This window comes from Oncorhynchus kisutch, linkage group LG27 (genome assembly GCF_002021735.2).
Source record: "Oncorhynchus kisutch isolate 150728-3 linkage group LG27, Okis_V2, whole genome shotgun sequence".
NCBI lineage: Eukaryota > Metazoa > Chordata > Actinopteri > Salmoniformes > Salmonidae > Oncorhynchus > Oncorhynchus kisutch.
In genome coordinates this window covers 13,791,506-13,810,466 of record NC_034200.2, presented here as the reverse complement: position 1 = coordinate 13,810,466, position 18,961 = coordinate 13,791,506, and the positions used below count along the sequence as shown (strand labels likewise).

General features: G+C 43.2%; 1 protein-coding gene across 2 annotated transcripts in view; it reads left to right on the top strand.

Annotated features, from left to right (window-relative positions):
• Positions 1–12,859: 12,859 nt before the first annotated feature.
• tmie (transmembrane inner ear) overlaps positions 12,860–18,961 on the top strand; it is a 37,339-nt gene continuing 31,237 nt past the window's right edge. Inside the window, exon 1 of one of the 2 annotated variants that reach the window (XM_031806481.1) lies at positions 12,860–13,348. In XM_031806481.1, coding sequence (XP_031662341.1) covers positions 13,229–13,348 — 120 coding nt within the window. In that variant the 5' untranslated portion in view covers positions 12,860–13,228. The remainder of the gene's footprint in view (positions 13,349–18,961) is intronic. The other variant, XM_020462412.2, reaches the window with a different exon arrangement.

Sequence of the window (18,961 nt, the reverse complement as noted above, 5' to 3'; positions counted from 1 at the left end):
GTATCCTTGTGGGAGTGGCCCCTACCCCTAACCTAACATCCGAGTTATTTTCTTACTATGTTAGCCAAAAGGATTTCAGCAGAACCCCCTGCTCCCCCTCTACTCTCCCTCCCTCCACCCCTCCACATCACGCTTAATTTAAACCCATGGCTGAGTTAGTGTGCTGCTTGAAATACCACACTATTTCTCCCAGAACCCTGTGGGAGATTGGCGGGTCCCGGCTGGACTGAGCGAAAGAGAAAAAGTGCCACAAGACAAAAATATCAGACTTTGGGACGTGATGAAGAAAGCCTTTATACTGCGAGAAACAAAAAACTGCTTGTGTTGCAATGCACACCTCCTAGGATTGAAGGTGAGGCACTCTATGTAGTGTTCTACTACCAGCGTTTTAGTTAGCTGTGACCATGACTAGGTAAGACATCAAAGGGCTTTACTTGCTACTTGTGGCTCTCACTGCAACGGTGCTGCTTTTGTATAAAATAAACTTCACAGCTTTTGTTGATGGAGCGAAGAGTTGTTACATCCAATAAATGCATCACAACAATACAGAAACATCCTCAAACCATGTGACGACTCAGTGGATGATGTGTGCATTCCGAGTATTCCTTAATTACCAATTTAAATTTGACACTTGTGCTGTACCAAACATGCATGATCTTGATTGAAATCCCCTTTCAAGTCAATCTGCACAAATGAAACCATCATTTTCTCTAAAGTTATTGCTCACTTCAGTTAGTGACTGACAGCTCATATAAGTTGCTAAGGAATACAATTATATATAATATTACATTGTATTCATATGCAGAGCTGTCAGTCACTCCTGTGTCACCAAGGAATAAACAAGCCCCTATGTAGCCTTAGTATTAATATACCTATTCCTGATGGCTTTAGAAATTAAAGGAGTGTCATCACTTTCAAATAAATTACATTTTAACCAAACAGTTTTTATATTGTTGTATGAAAGTTGGATTACGCAGAAAGGTGTAGATTTATTCCAAAATGCCCAATAACCCACCAAGCCAAACAAACTTGTGTAAACACAGCAGTACGTAAACATGCTGACCTATTTGTCATTCCAGGTTTCAATGACTCCTTTCTCCATCCTTCTCCTCAGAGGTATTCCCCCTCGTTCTGGACCAGTGCTACCTCCAGACCATTGACTGCATCCAGAAACTAAAGTCAACAACCCAAGCTGTGAACGTAGAGGTTAAAGTTAGCCGTCAGTATTTGAGGGATACTGTGTATGTGTGCGTGTGTGAACATTTCTCTAGGCCCTGAAAACGAACGGACAGTATGTGTGCCCCTCTATGAGTCCATTCATTCCCACTGTAGCAACTTTCTCATTTACATGCAATGGAAAGAAAATAAACACGCTGCTTCAGCTGACTCCTAATCTGTTCGTTTACAGTAAGTAGGGAGGAAAGCAAGCCAAGGCCGTGGTTTTACAACAAAGGTGTAGGCTACACTGTAACAGAAAACTCATTTATACGGTAATGTTAGATAATTATCAACAGTGAAAAGAACTAACGTTTTACTGCAGCATGCTGTAAATTATGGTGCATTGTGGGAAAATTGTTGTATTTCGAATGGTACTGCAATTCCACCACACAGAATACAGTACTGTACCTTATCTTTGGAGTGGAAAAAAAACATTTTGACCACTAGTGGGTGCATGGTATTGTTGATTCTGGCTTGTTAATATATTTTAAGGTGTGCCTTGTAAGATAATATATTTGTTGCACATGTGAGTGAGAATGCTGTACCAATTTAACTTGTGTGGTTATAGTGCCCCTTCAATGTAAAATGTGTAGATGAGTTAGCTGACAATGTGCAGGGTCCTAATTTACGTTCAGTGCATGTCACTAGATGGCAGTATGGCCAATTCTGTTTCCATTTTGAAATGAGGTTGACAATGAATTATCATTTAATTTAATGTAATTAACATTTAATCTGATTTCACTACAGACAAAATATATTCATTTGTGCAGCTTTATCTTCTATACAAAACAATTATCCCTTCAGTTGTCACTTGTTATTCATAGCCTCCCACTGGGAAAGATGTCAATTCAGCAACTATTCCACATTGGTTCAATGTAATTTCATTGAAATTACGTGGAAACAACATTGATTCAACCAGTGTGTGCCCAGTGGGCTTTGTGTTCCAGACTAATCTTTTAACATGTACAGCATGCACTGCTTTAATTTCCAGGAAGAACACATTTCTCAAAAGTAATCAAAGATTAGATGTTTTCTGAGCATTCACCTAATGGCATATGTGCCAGCCTACAAAAAAAAAACATTTATTCTGAAAATGAATGGAAGCACAACATTTTGTGGGATTTACCAATTTGGTCAAATTGTCAGCTTAACCCAACTCTATCATAGTAGCCTGTGACAGAAGCTATAGTCATCTTTATGGAAAATGACCATTTAACCTATTTCACCTTTCACTGAGCAGACTCCACACATGTTATTACCAATAATCTCACTCATGTCAAAGTGGCATGTACTTTTCATGGCTGAGGATTTAAGGATGATCAAGCAGGCGTCTGCCACAGGAATTGCCATAGCCACTGACGCAGAAGTCCTTTTTTTTTTTACTCCAGTTGATGTCTGAAAGCAGCCAAGAGTCATCTCTTATCAAGTTAGGCAGGGTAGATGGGAATCAGGCCTAGCGACCATTTTCGCTCAACTCCTACGCACACTGCTCCATGGCAACACACTGACAGATGTCTGGCGGATATGGCCGGTGTTGTGTTATATCACGGTGCCATGGCAAAACAGATACAGATACAGTATTGTTTATGACAGGAGGAGGACCATTTAGGGAATACTCTCTTTTACGTTTATATTTGAGTCATTTAGCAGAAGATATTATCTGGAGCAGTGGTTCCCAAACTTTTTACAGTCCCGAACCCCTTCAAACATTCAACCTCCAGATACGTACCACCTCTAGCATCAGGGTCAGCACACTCTATACGATACATATATTAAACATAAGAATGAGTGTGAATTTCTGTCACAACCCAGCTCGTGGGGAAGTGAATCATTTACCACGGGTTAATGAGAAGGTTGTGCTTGAAAGGATGCACATAACTCTGCAGTGTTGGGTTATATTAGAGAGAGTCTCGGTCTTAAAATCATTTTCCACACACAGTCTGTGCCTGTATTTAGTTTTCATGCTAGGGAGGCACAGGGAATCCACTCCCACATAGGTACTTGGTTGCAAAGGGCATCAGTGTCTTAACAGTGCGATTTTCCAAGGCAAGAACCTCTAAGCGCAGCACTATCCAGAAATCTGGCAGTGGCTTCTGATTAAATTCAATTTTCACAGAACTGCTTGTTGTAATTTCGATGAGGCTCTCGTTCAGATATCGGTAAGTGGACTGGAGACATGGCATGAAAGGGATAGCGAATCCAGTTGTTTCTGTCATCCGTTTCGGGAATGTATCTGTGTAATTGCACACCCAACTCACTCAGGTGCTTCGCTATATCACATTTGGCATTGTCCATAAGCTTGAGTTCATTTGCATACAAAAAAATCATACAATGATGGAAAGACCAGTGTGTTGTCCTTGTTGACACAGACAGAAAAGAGCTCCAACTTCTTAATCATAGCTTCAATTTTGTCCCGCACAACGAATATAGTTGCGGAGAGTCCCTGTAATTTTAGATTAAGACCATTCAGGCGACAGAAAACATCACCCAGAGAGGCCAGTTGTGTGAGAAACTCATCATGCGAAACTCTTCATGCGGTCAGACAAATGAAAATGATGGTCAGTTAAGAAGACTTTAATTCAAAAAAATGTGTCAATACTTTGCCCCTTGATTACCAGCACACAGTATGTTGTCATAGCGTTACATGGCCGCTACCCATATCATTGCATAATGCAGAAAATACACGAGAGTTCAGGGACCTTGCTTTAACAAAGTTAACCATTTTCGCTGTCGGGTCCAAAATGTCTTTCAAGCTGTCAGGCATTCTCTTGGCGGCAAGAGCCTCTCGGTGGATGCTGCAGTGTACCCAAGTGGCTTCGGGAGCAACTGCATGCACATGCGTTTCCACTCCACTATGTTTCCCTGTCATGGCTTTTGAGCAGATACCAACACATCTTGACCACCAACGTCCATTTGATGTCATAAAGCTGTCCAGTACTGTAAAAAATATCCTCTCATGTTGTCCTGGTTTCCAGTGGCTTGCAGTTTACAATTGGCTCATTCATCCCCCTCCTCTCCCCTGTAACTATTCCCCAGGTCATTGCTGTAAATGAGAATGTGTTCTCAGTCAACTTACCCGGTAAAATAACAGATATATACATAAATAAAAAAGAAGAGGATGTCGTCCTTAATTGACCCCCCATAAACGTAACAGATATGTTCTAGTAGTTGTGCCAGCCCGCCACGTCTGTTGATTCATCCAGATGTAACACATATTATTCACTGGCTTGTATGCGAAACAGTAATTGTTTCAAAACATCTCTTGCCATGTCACTGATACGTCGTGAAACAGTGTTGTTTTATGAAGGCATTGTCTGTATAGTTTTTTTTTGCCTTTTCCCCCGGTATTGTCCCAGCCATATCCACGGCAGCAGGAAGAATGAAGCCCTCCACAATAGTATGGGGCTTGCCTGTCCTAACCACTCGGTAGCTCACCATATAAAACGCTTCTAGTCCCTTCTTATTAATGGTACCTATTGCTTTTATACATGTCTTACTAGTCGAAAGTTGTCTTTATTCTCGCTCAAAAAACTCTGTGGCTTATTTTTCTAATTGTTATGTTTCGTTTCCAAATGTCTGCGCAAGAGTGAAGGTTTCCCGTGAGAGAGTAACGCTTAATGCGATTGGATGTTAATTATTTGTATTTGACAGTGTGTTGTTATTTGGCTGAACACTAGATGGTTTCATTTTATTTTTGGCAGTAAAACGAGGCTACTCTGGCAAGAAAAAAACCTCACCCAAATGTATAGCCCAGTTGGAAAATATCAATGTACTGTTAGAAAATGTGAAGAATACCTGGGTTCGCGCCCAGGCTCTGTCGTAACCGGCCACGACGTCCGTGGGAGGGAGGGGTTGGCCGGTAGGGATAGCCTTGTCTCATCAAGCACCAGCGACCCCTGTGGTGGGCCGGTCGCAGTGCGCGCTAACCAATGTTGCCAGGTGCAAGGTGTTTCCTCCGACACATTGGTACGGCTGGCTTCCGGGTTGGAGGCGCGCTGTGCTAAGAAGCAGTGCGGCTTGGTTGTGTTGTGTATCGGAGGACGCATGGCTTTCAACCTTCGTCTCTCCCGAGCCTGTACGGGAGTTGTAGCGATGAGACAAGATAGTAGCTACTAAAACAATTGGGTACCGTGAAATTGGGGAGAAAAATTTGGTAACATTTAAACCAAAAAAAAACATGTTTTTTAAAGAAAATGCGAAGAAAAAAAATATATCTATAAATATATATATATATCTGTGTGTATATACAGTGCCTTGCGAAAGTATTCGGCCCCCTTGAACTTTGCGACCTTTTGCCATATTTCAGGCTTCAAACATAAAGATATAAAACTGTATTTTTTTGTGAAGAATCAACAACAAGTGGGACACAATCATGAAGTGGAACGACATTTATTGGATATTTCAAACTATTTTAACAAATCAAAAACTGAAAAATTGGGCGTGCAAAATTATTCAGCCCCCTTAAGTTAATACTTTGTAGCGCCACCTTTTGCTGCGATTACAGCTGTAAGTCGCTTGGGGTATGTCTCTATCAGTTTTGCACATCGAGAGACTGAAATTTTTTCCCATTCCTCCTTGCAAAACAGCTCGAGCTCAGTGAGGTTGGATGGAGAGCATTTGTGAACAGCAGTTTTCAGTTCTTTCCACAGATTCTCGATTGGATTCAGGTCTGGACTTTGACTTGGCCATTCTAACACCCGGATATGTTTATTTTTGAACCATTCCATTGTAGATTTTGCTTTATGTTTTGGATCATTGTCTTGTTGGAAGACAAATCTCCGTCCCAGTCTCAGGTCTTTTGCAGACTCCATCAGGTTTTCTTCCAGAATGGTGCTGTATTTGGCTCCATCCATCTTCCCATCAATTTGAACCATCTTCCCTCTCCCTGCTGAAGAAAATCAGGCCCAAACCATGATGCTGCCACCACCATGTTTGACAGTCGGGATGGTGTTTTCAGGGTGATGAGCTGTGTTGCTTTTACGCCAAACATAACATCTTGCATTGTTGCCAAAACGTTCAATTTTGGTTTCATCTGACCAGAGCACCTTCTTCCACATGTTTGGTGTGTCTCCCAGGTGGCTTGTGGCAAACTTTAAACAACACTTTTTATGGATATCTTTAAGAAATGGCTTTCTTCTTGCCACTCTTCCATAAAGGCCAGATTTGTGCAATATACGACTGATTGTTGTCCTATGGACAGAGTCTCCCACCTCAGCTGTAGATCTCTGCAGTTCATCCAGAGTGATCATGGGCCTCTTGGCTGCATCTCTGATCAGTCCTCTCCTTGTATGAGCTGAAAGTTTAGAGGGACGGCCAGGTCTTGGTAGATTTGCAGTGGTCTGATACTCCTTCAATTTCAATATTATCGCTTGCACAGTGCTCCTTGGGATGTTTAAAGCTTGGGAAATCTTTTTGTATCCAAATCCGGCTTTAAACTTCTTCACAACAGTATCTCGGACCTGCCTGGTGTGTTCCTTCATGATGCTCTCTGAGCTTTTAACGGACCTCTGAGACTATCACAGTGCAGGTGCATTTATACGGAGACTTGATTACACACAGGTGGATTGTATTTATCATCATTAGTCATTTAGGTCAACATTGGATCATTCAGAGATCCTCACTGAACTTCTGGAGAGAGTTTGTTGCACTGAAAGTAAAGGGGCTGAATAATTTTGCACGCCCAATTTTTCAGTTTTTGATTTGTTAAAAAAGTTTGAAATATCCAATAAATGTCGTCCCACTTCATGATTGTGTCCCACTTGTTGTTGATTCAGTTTTATATCTTTATGTTTGAGGCCTGAAATGTGGCAAAAGGTCGCAAAGTTCAAGGGGGCCGGATACTTTCGCAAGGCACTGTATATATAAAAAATAATAGAAAGAAGGGATACCGGTCTGTAGTTTTCAGAGTGGAAGAGTGTTGGTTTCTTGAGGAGTGGAGCAACTCTGGCCATATAGAAGTCAGAGGGTCAGTGATGAGTTGATGAGGCAAGTGATGAATGGGAGGTCTCCAGAGGTAGTCTGGAGAAGGATAGAGGGGATGGGGTCGAGAGGGCAGGTTGTCGGGTGGCTGGACATCACTAGTAGCAAGATTTCACCTGGAGAGAGAGAGGAGAAAAAGGTCAAGTCGTAGGGTAGCTCTGTGTGAGTGGGACCTGTGGACTCAGTAGGCTGAGGGTGTGAGGGGTGGATGTCATCAACCTTTTTTTTTAAAGTGGTTGACAAGGTCTAAAGTTATTTTCATTTGTATTTTAAGAATATAGGTTAAAGGTATTTTGCTTTTGTTTTTGCATGTTTCTCTTCATATTTTCTTTGGTAATTTTGGCTTCTATCAGGTGTCCTACACACTAAGAAAATAGGGTTCCTCCAGTATCCTTTGTGATTGGTGAATGGTTCTATGTGGAACAATAATGACTCAAAGAACATTTTGGGCCTCTCAATGGTTCTTTGCAGTTCACAAAAGGGTTCTTTGCTGTTTTAGTGATAATGAAAATGTAGGGATTGCATCTCATTAGCACTTTTTGGGGTGTGGTTTGCGCACAGCTCTATTTGTTCAACAGTGCGTGAGAATGTCATTCCAGTTAATGTAATCTGTTGTGTTATGCCGTTACATGGGAAATATGACTATGGCCAGTGTCAGTGTCTTGAGAAAGACATATATGGCCTTGTGTCATTTAAGAACTGATGTCTAAATCAGTGGCTCTCAAATCTCTCCTCTGGGAACTTTAGCAGTTCCAGATCTAGCACACCTGATTCAACTTGTCAGTTAACAAAACAATATAGCCCATAGAATTTTAACAATACTGTTTGATATGGCTACGCAGACCCTTTATGGTTCTTCAAAAGGGTTATTTCTAGAACCTTTGAGATTGAGAAAGGTCCTTTAAAGAACATTCTTCCTTTTTGGAGCTATATAGAACATTTTATGAATGGTTCTTTATAGGACCGTAGGAAAAGGGTTCTTGATAGCGTCCTAAAGGTTCCATTTCTAACCTTCAAGAAAAGGTTTCTGATTATCACAGCTGTGACTAATGATGTTACATTTGATTATATTCTATAGGCTTCCCAAGTCTCTCCCCGTAGCATGCGGAACCTAACTTGCTGATACTAATAAACCACAGGACCCTGAACAGCTTCTAACCCCAAGCCATAAGACTGCTAAACAAGACTGCTAAATATCTCATCAAATGGCCACCCGGACTACCTGCATTGACCCTTTTTTGCACACATTGGACTCTACCCACACATTCACACATACTTACACTGACACCCCAACATGCACACACACACACACACACACACACACACACACACACACACACACACACACACACACACACACACACACACACACACACACACACACACACACACACACACACACACACACACACAAACACACAGATGACGTGTTCACACATGCATACTGACGCTACACACACACACACACACAAACAGACAAACAACAGGAGGTTGGTGGCACCTTAATTGGGAGGATGGGGTCAGAGTAACAGCTGGAACGGAGTCAATGGAATGGTTTCGAACTCATTACACACATGGTTCATTAAAGACTCATTATTGTTATTCGTTATTCACTGTGCATTTACATTTATTCCTCGTGTCAGTATTTCTATTTGAGTTTAACTCTGCATGGTTGGAAAATGACCCATAAGTAAGCATTTCACTGTTAGTCTACACCTGTTGTTTACAAAGCACGCGACAAATAAAATGTGATTTGATTTGATTTAATGGAAGGAGTCTTCAACGTGCTGGAGTTACTGGGAACAACACATCGAATCAGCTGTCCTACAGTATGCCTACTAATCATTGTGAAATGTTCGCATATGTCCTGTGTGTAGCCTTTGTGAGACATGCAGTCTGAGTTTAAGTGAGGTAGACAAGCGGCAGATATAATTATTATCAGGAAGTGTTAGTAGGAGGTGATGGGAGAGAAGCAGGCGGACATGCTGTCATTGTGCTTTTGCTTATCCACCTATAACAGCCCCACAATAGCAGATAGACTAGTGTTTTGTCTGTAATGCTTTTACATGTTTCATCTGATTAAATCTATTTCAGTTTTCAGAATCGAACACAATGGGTTATGGGGTTGGGAAGATTTCACTGAATTATAGTATTGATGCGGTTTTTTGACCCGTCCCACAAAGGAAAATCACCAGTAATGACCCTTCAACCAATTTGCTGGTGTCATTTAGGTTATTTGAATACAATTATTCTCCCATCGAAAGCCTTGTTCACATTTCAGTTGGAAATGACTCAAATCCTATTTTTTCGCATATTTGATTCTAATTTGATATTTTTCCTGCATTCTGAACACCCAAAAAGCACATGGAATCGGATAGTTCAAGCCACATTTCAAACTACCTTCATAGGGCGTTTGAAGCCAGATCGAAATCTGATTCCCGTCTATGTGACGTATCTGAATGGTAAAATCCGATTGATTTGCCCTGAAGTGATTTTTAGACTGTTATTTCACATATCTTGAAAATGGCCTATGTGGCATCGATTCAAGTCAGAAACAGTTATTCTAGTGTCAAAATTGACTACAAAGTGTAAATAAGATCATTTTGGTCATAAAGTTAGTCATGTCTAAAATGGAGTTTGGAACATCCTGTGCGTTCCAACAGGTAAATGAAGGTTGGGTTTTGATTTTGCAGTGTCCATTTGCCCTCTAACATGGGGTGCAGTGATTGCTCTGTATCCAACAGCATAGACAGTGAGACAGACCTGCCCAGTACCTCTGACTTTGTTTACATAAGACAACACGTGTTAAACTTTTTTAACTTAAAGAAATACTGCACCAAATACCTTAGTTACATGTAAAATTGTGCAACTAAAACACACTCTGCAAAAACGTAAAAATGTATTACAGATTTCTTGAGTTATCTTAGATTCATTCTGGTTATTTTGAGGAAGTGAAATTGGCTTCCGCATCTACAGTGTCTCATCGGGGACAAACATAATTAACCATACACGGAATCGGTCAGGAAACACACCTCCATGACTGAAATCTCGTTTTTGTAATGAGCAACAAAAAAAACTCATGCCAATTGGGGTGTTCAGTGGCTCTTTAACAAAAGTCACATCTCAATAGCTGGTCCAGGTAAGTCATGACATAACACAAGTGGGAGGTGGGCCTTTCATTTATGGTTCTCTATTGCTCCTCTATTGTTCCTCAAGCAAGAGGGGAGGCCGATGACATCATGGATTCCCATCTGACCAACTTGAATGCCCTATTCCTTGAAGTTTGCAGTTGTGTAATTATTTAAAACATTTTTTTTACCTCAAAACATATTTTTTGTACTCTTTAGTGTGTGTACTTTAATGTATTTATGCTTGGGAGATGAGTTTTTCTACAGTAAATGTTAACTAATAACTGGAGGACATCTGTAAATCTCTTTCTTTTTGTGTTCCAGGTGGCTGTCCAGGGGTATTGATGCAGTCACAGGCATGGATAATCATTGGTGTCAGAGCTAACACTGATGCGATGTTGGGACATTTGACATTCACAAACACCAAGGGGATCATTAAGATAAGCTTATTGGTATGTCCTAGGACACAAAACACTCAACATGGATTGCTGTTATTTACCACATTGTAAGCTAATTGCATGTCAGAGAGAGGTATTGGATCATTACAAAGACTGAGAAAAGAAACTGTTTATGAAACACCTTTATGAAATCTTTATTGTGGTTTGTCTTACATGACAAGATGCAACCTACAGATAAAGTCGGAAGTTTACATACACCTTAGCCAAATACATTTAAACTAAGTTCTTCACAATTCCTGACATTTAATCATAGCAAGAATTCCCTGTCTTAGGTCAGGTAGGACCGCCACTTTGTTTTAAGAATGTGAAATGTCAGAATAATAGTAGAGAGAATGATTTATTTCAGCTTTTAGTTCTTTCATCACATTCCCAGTGGCTCAGAAGTTTACATACACTCAATTAGTATTTGGTAGCATTGCCTTTAACTTGTTTAACTTCGGGCAAACATTTCGGGTAGCCTTCCATAACCTTCCCACAATAAGTTGGGTGAATTTTGGCCCATTCCTCCTTACAGAGCTGGTGTAACTGAGTAAGGTTTGTAGGCCTCCTTGCTCGCACATGCTTTTTCAGTTCTGCCCACAAATGTTCTATAGGATTGAGGTCAGGGCTTTGTGATGGCCACTCCAATAGCTTGACTTTGTTGTCCTTAAGCCATTTTGCCAGAACTTTGGAAGTATGCTTCCATCCTGCAGCAAAGCACCCCCACCCCCATAAAAAACACACTATGTCTGGCGCCAACCCAACACCTCTCATCACCCTGAGAACACTATCCCCACAGTGAAGCATGATGGTGGCAGCATCATGCTGTGGGGATGTTTTTCATCGGCAGGGACTTGGAAACTGGTCAGATTTGAAGGAATGATGGATGGCACTAAACACAGAGAAATTCTTGAAGGAAACCTGTTTCAGTCTTCCAGAGTGTTGAGACTGGGCCGGAGGTTCACCTTCCAGCAGGACAATGACCCTAAGCATACTGATAAAGCAACACTGAAGTGGTTTAAGGGGAAACATTTAAATGTCTTGGAATGGCCTAGTCAAATCCCAGACCTCAATCCAATTGAGAATGTGTGGTATGACTTAAAGATTGCTGTACACCAGTGGAACCCATCCAACTTGAAGGAGCTGGAGCAGTTTTGCCTTGAAGAACGGGCAAAATCCCAGTGGCTAGATGTGCCAAGCTTATAGAGACACCCCAAGAGAGTTGCAGCTGTAATTGCTGCAAAAGGTGGCTCTAACAATGTTTTAACTTTGGGGGGGGGAATAGTTATGCACGTTCAAGTTTTAATTTTTGGGGCTTATTTCTTGTTTCACATTAAAACATATTTTTTATCTTCATATTGGTAGGCATGTTGTGTAAATCAAATGATACAAACCTCCCCAAAATCCATTTTAATTCCAGGTTGTAAGGCAACAAAATAGGAAAAATGCCAAGGGGGGTGAATACTTTTGCCAACCACTGTATCCCTGTTGGACCAATGGATATCTTAATAAAGTCAACTAAATGAACCAGAAGATATGTTCCTGTGATGTGGATGTGAGCCTGGGAGTTATGGGAAAGGGATCCTCGTTCATACTGCTGCTTCAGTAACAGTCACTCTGCCTCAGTTTCCTTGTGTAACTAAGCAGTCATCAGTGTGTTCCATAAGAACAAGCTAACCACTTTTGTCTGCTTGCTGTGGAGGTGTTGGTGTAAACACATGGCCATAACAGCATATACAGTAGCTTGAACTGATTTGACATAACTTTTAGCTACATGGTTTGTGTGCATATCTGGTCACTGAGGTCAGTATATTGCCCAAGTGATTGATTATATTTATCCTTCTGTAATTTCAGCACAACATACCTGTCATCAGCTCATTGGCAAACACAGTGTCCGTTCGAACACTGTATTCTGAAGCCAGACACCTATGCTTCTGTATTACATCCTGCCACACAGAGGACAAGGACAATATAACTGAAAGATTGTCATTCACCGCTCCATGTTCCCTTGACCGTCCTACACAAGCCACTGCCCTCACAAGCAGGCAGCTCCCTCCCATCCCCCACACAGAGCAGTGTTATAACCTACCTACCTCCCTTTCCAGAATGGGCTGTAAACTACACCAGTCCTATTAATTAATTAATGACCCTGACTGAAGTGGCTGGCTAGTGGAACTGCCTACAGGAAGATGGTGTGATGTATTTAGTGGTGTACGGTGCTCTGTGTTGGGAGGGAAGACAACAGGGCAGAGGAGGCAGAGGCAGTGCACCAGATGATAGGAGAGAGGACGCCCCCTGTCCCCGCCAGCAGCCCTCACTGACCATCAATCACCCAGGGCCATTGTGGTCCTGTCCAGGGTAGCCTACGGCACAGCCACCCAGCCCAGCCACCCAGCCAGTCAGGCAGAGGAGAGGAGCGAGGGGGCAGCGAGCTGTAGCCTGCAGGGAGAAAGTAAGGGGGAAAGAATGGCAGTCGGGGAACGGCCTTCTTTGTGTTCCTCTCCCCAGCCGGCATTGCTGGGCTTGGGGGCAGCTCTGCTCTCTTTCTGCATCTCCGCTGTGCTCTCCCAGGTCCCGGATCCAGAGGTAAGAACGCATTCGTTCATACAGGTCTCTGTCCACAGAGGCTCATCATCGGGTTCCTGCTTACGGAGGTGTGGGTGTCTGTCCCACTCGTTCCCTCCACTGTTTAAAGGATGGTTGCTTGTTTTCATGTGATTAATAAATGGGGCTTATTCGCTATAGAGCTATGGTGTTGAGCAGCCCCATAGTTAATAGTCATACTACATGTGTAGTAGCTCAATATTTTATGGTGTAGTGTTCTTCCCAGAGTAGCATGGATGGGTTGTTACGGCATGTGCAGATGTAATGATCACCATGTGCCGCCATTTGTATTTTCGGATGGCAGGAGCAATGCCATAATCCCCGGTGTCAGAAATGAAATATCGTGGCAGCCTCTTAAGAGCGCTAATGCATTGTTTTGAGATGTGAGACCTCATATTGTACTGCGTACAGGGTGTTGTACAAAACAAGCAGCAGTATTCCATGCTAGATCAGAGAATAGACATGAAAGTTTCAGAAACATCTGTCTGGAAATAGTGACAACACATGCACTGTTCTCTCTGACGGATACCCAGACTCACAATTAGTAAGAGAGAAATTATTATTAGTATTAGTAAGAGAGAAAGATGAGACTGAATCGCAACATTGAAAGTTTGTGGGCGTTTAGTGATGAAATCCTCAGGTGAGAAAGTGCACCTTGGATATTGATGCACAGTATATCCCGGACTTTGCTTCAAATGATAAATAAATTCAGAAAACTTATCACAGGCTCTAATATTCAGATGTTGATTTCAGAAGATTTCAGCAGAGGGTTTTATATAGGAGTGACAGATCCAGTAGGAAAAGCTGATTCATGGACTGCAATAAAATAAATGTCATAAGCTGAATTATGGGGGGGGGGGGGGGGGGGGTTGATTGCAGTAAAGAAATTGGAAATTGGAACCAAGATCTATAATAATTGTCTTTGAAAGTAATTACTGGAATTGTGGGTTCCAGTAGAGTTTCTGGGTTTCAGATTGTTAAAAAGAATATATCTCCATTTGACTTAGGAGGGAGAGTTCATTATGTTTCTGAGAGGGAGTTAAGTAATGGACAATCTTGGAGATATATAATTTTTATTTAGATAAATTACAGAGAAAGAGAAATGGTATGCACATGGCTAGTTTGAATCGCTGAGGCGACAAGGTGAAAAATCTGTCGATCTGGCCTTGAGCAAGGCACTTAACGCCATCAATAATGACTGATCACCTGGATGTGAACCCACTCTCAGAGGGAGTTGGGATATGCAAAAAACCAAACAATTCCATCTCACACATGTACAGGTTTCCCACCTGTACATGCAATGAAACAGGACAAACATAATCATCCCCCTATTTGACCTTTGTGACGTGTACTTGCTTGAAGAAAGACATCTGGTTCGGTTTGAACATTTGTATTAGGACAGAATTATCTCAACTAAGCCTATGTGTCTCGAAACTTCAACCATAGCAACTGCAACCATAGCAACTGCAAGCTTCAGCCAGAGTCAACTCCCTCACTGGATCTGAGTTGTTTGAATATGTTTACCAAAGTTCTGGCTTATCCACTAATCCCAACACATAAAATAGGAGAGCGAGTGAGGACATTAAGTATTACATAATCATGGTGAACTACTACGAATTCACTACTTTGTATTAACGGCAGCAGAGTTACAATCTCTTGTCCCCTGGGCCAACTTATTACCCCCCCCCCCCCTGCTAAAGTGCCATTACACTTGAGAGTAAAGTCATATCAGGCTGCAAACAATCTTAGTCAAAAATGCGTGATTTGTTTTTTGGCAACAACACCCTATGCCCCTGATGGCCTTGGCAGATGGAGGACATACTGATACAGTACACTGAAATTTGGAGATTTGGTGAGAAGTTAGCCAAGGTCAGGCCCATGGCATCTTTTTAACATGCTGACTCACAAAAGCCAATCACACAGCTCCCAACAGCCCTGGCTGACACTCAGCCCTGGCTGTGTCAGAAATGGCACCCTATTCTCTGTACAGAGCCCAAGAGCCCTAGTTAAAAGTAGTACAATATGTATGGAATACAGCGTAGACGAGCTTTTGTCAAAAGTAGTGCCCTGTATTAATTATGTGCCTTTTCGGGACCACCCCTGTCTGTCACACAGTAAATGAGAGACAGCATACCAAGACCCAAGAAACACTGAGAAACATTACAATTCCAAGAATAACCATTTTCTTACAATACATCAAGGCAATGGTCTTTTAGTAGTTGACCTACCTCATGTTTTTTTAAACATGTACGCTGCCCAGGAGAGTTTGACTGGGGCCCCATTAAGTACGTTTACATGCACACTAGTAATTCAATATTAACCCTCAAACTACCAACTGGGGTCATTTTGACCCCATAGGGATATTTTTAATCGTATAGCCCAAAAGTGGTTAATTAAATTCTTCAAATTTCTCATGACTTTGTCAATTCACTTGTTTTTAATAAATTCAAATCATTGTTTAATGTTACTGTATCAATATGGACTTTGGGGTCATGTTGACCCCAGTCAAAAACACCTAATTCTGCCTAAAGTAATTTGATATCGGAACTTTATTTGAATCTAGTTCTCTCTGGAGACATGATAACAACTTATCTATACCACCAGAGGGTGGAGGGGGACCTGTATCAGTCATTTCCACTAGATAGACAGATCATCTGCACAGATACAGCTCCCCATGTACTTGCCTAAGATTGTATTTTTTTATACCATATGTGTAACTGTGTAAAAAAAGAACATCTAATTACCTTATTTTTGTGCATATAGAAATCTGCCAATGGTATACAAAGTCTGCCAATGGTATAACTACTTGATAGAACTGCAACACAGAACTCAGGTAAGCTCTCGAATCTACACAGAGAGCTGTATTAGTGTGTACTCTATAAAAAATATTTATTCTAGGGCAAATATTTTTTAAAGTATTTATTTGAATCCAGTGGGTGGAAGGGGACCAATTGGAGTGATCTCGACCTGATAGACAGATCACCTGCACAGATGGAACACTCGTCATTAACTGGTTATAACCAGGTATGAGCATGTATGAACTCAAAACCAGCTAACCTACAGAAATACAGAAACCAGCTAACCTGTCAAAAGAACTAACCGTCAAAAGAAGTAGACGAAGGTGCAGCGTGGTAAGCGTACATAGTCCTTTATTTAAGTGAATACACAGACAAAAACAATAAACACTACAAAACAACCGTGACGCTTAAGGCTATGTGCTACAAACAAAGTTAACCTCCCACAAAGGCAGGTGGGAAAAATGGCTACCTAAGTATGGTTCTCAATCAGAGACAACGATAGACAGCTGTCCCTGATTGAGAACCCTACCCGGCCAAAAACATAGAAACACAAATAATAGAATGTATAATACCCACCCCAACTCACACCATGACCAAACCAAAATAGGTCAGGGCGTGACATAACCTCTGAAAGTACACATACAGTAGTGCTGTATTGGTGTGCATTCTCCGTAAAATAGTTATTTTATGGAAAATAACAATAATACCCTCCCTGGCCTCCCTCTTATATATGTGCAACTTATGGTATTTTGGGCATGCTTGTTGTGTAACGGCGTTCTTCGTTTGTCGAAAGAGAGTCGGACCGAAATGCAGCGTGGTGGTTACTCATGTCTTTAATGAAAAAAAGTGACGATACATGAAATAACTATAATAAATACAAAACAACAAACGGAACGTGAAACCTAATTACAGCCTATCTGGTGAACACTACACAGAGACAGGAACAATCACCCACGAAATACAAAGCGAACTCAGGCTACCTAAATACGGTTCCCAATCAGAGGCAACGAGAAGCACCTGACCCTGATCGAGAACCGCCTCAGGCAGCCAAGCCTACACTCGACACACCCCTAATCAACCACAATCCCAATGCCTACAAAACCCCCCAATACGGCAACACAATAACCCATGTCACACCCTGGCCTGAACAAATAATTAAAGAAAACACAAAATACTAAGACCAAGGCGTGACAGAACCCCCCCCCCAAGGTGCGGACTCCCGGACGCACCCCAAAACCATAGGGAGGGTCCGGGTGGGCATCTGTCCATGGTGGCGGCTCCGGCTCGGGACGTGGACCCCACTCCATAAATGTCATAGTTCCTCCCCTTCGCGTCCTGGGATAATCCACCCTCGCCGCCGACCATGGCCTAATAGTCCTCACCCAGAACCCCACAGAACTGAGGAGCAGCTCGTGACTGAGGGGCATCTCGGGACTGAGGGACAGCTCGGGACTGAGGGGCAGCTCGGGACTGAGGGGCAGCTCGGGACTGAGGGGCAGCTCGGGACTGAGGGGCAGCTCGGGACTGAGGCAGCCCGGGACTGAGGGGCAGCCCGGAACTGAGGGGCAGCCCGGAACTGAGGGGCAGCCCGGAACTGAGGGGCAGCCCGGAACTGAGGGGAAGCCCAGTACTGAGAGGAAGCCCAGTACTGAGAGGAAGCCCAGTACTGAGAGGAAGCCCAGTACTGAGATGAAGCTCAGGTAGGTAGTAGGCTCCGGTAGATCCTGGCTGGCTGGCGGATCTGGAAGATTCAGGTTGACTTGCAGATCTGGAAGATTCTGGTTGACTGGCGGATCTAGCTGCTCTATGCAGACTGACAGCTCTGACTGCTCCATGCAGGCTGACAGCTCCTTGCAGACTGGCAGCTCTTTGCAGACTGACCGCTCCTTGCAGACTGACAGCTCCCTGCAGACTGACAGCTCCCTGCAGACTGACAGCTCTGACTGCTCCATGCAGGCTGACAGCTCCTTGCAGACTGGCAGCTCCTTGCAGACTGGCAGCTCCTTGCAGACGGACAGCTCCCTGCAGACTGGCAGCTCCTTGCAGACTGGCAGCTCCTTGCAGACTGGCGGTTCTGGCTGCTTCATGCAGACTGACAGCTCTGACTGCTCCATGCAGGCTGACAGCTCCTTGCAGACTGACAGCTCCTTGCAGACTGGCAGCTCCTTGCAGACTGGCAGCTCCTTGCAGACTGGCAGCTCCTTGCAGACTGACAGCTCTGGCTGCTTCATGCAGACTGACAGCTCTAACTGCTCCATGCAGGCTGACAGCACCCTGCAGACTGGCAGCTCCTTGCAGACTGGCAGCTCTTTGCAGACTGACAGCTCTGGCTGCTTCATGCAGACTGGCAGCTCTTTGCAGACTGACAGCTCTGGCTGCTTCATGCAGACTGACAGCTCCCTGCAGACTGGCATATCTGGCTGCTTCATGCAGACTGACAGCTCCCTGCAGACTGGCAGCTCAGGCTGCTTCATGCAGGCAGGAGGCTCCGGCAGCGCAGGAGAGGAGAAAGGCTCTGGCTGCGCTAAACAGGCGGGAGACTCCGACAGCGCAGGAGGGAAGGAAGGCTCTGGCTGTGCTGAACAGGTGGGAGACTCCGACAGCGCAGGAGGGAAGGAAGGCTCTGGCTGTGCTGAACAGGCGGGAGACTCCGACAGAGCAGGAGAGGCGAGGCGCACTGTAGGCCTGATGCGTGGTGCGGGCACTGGTGATACTGGAGCGAGGACACGCACAGGAAGCCTGGTGCGGGGAGCTGCTACCGGAGGACTGGTGTGTGGAGGTGGCTCTGGATAGACCG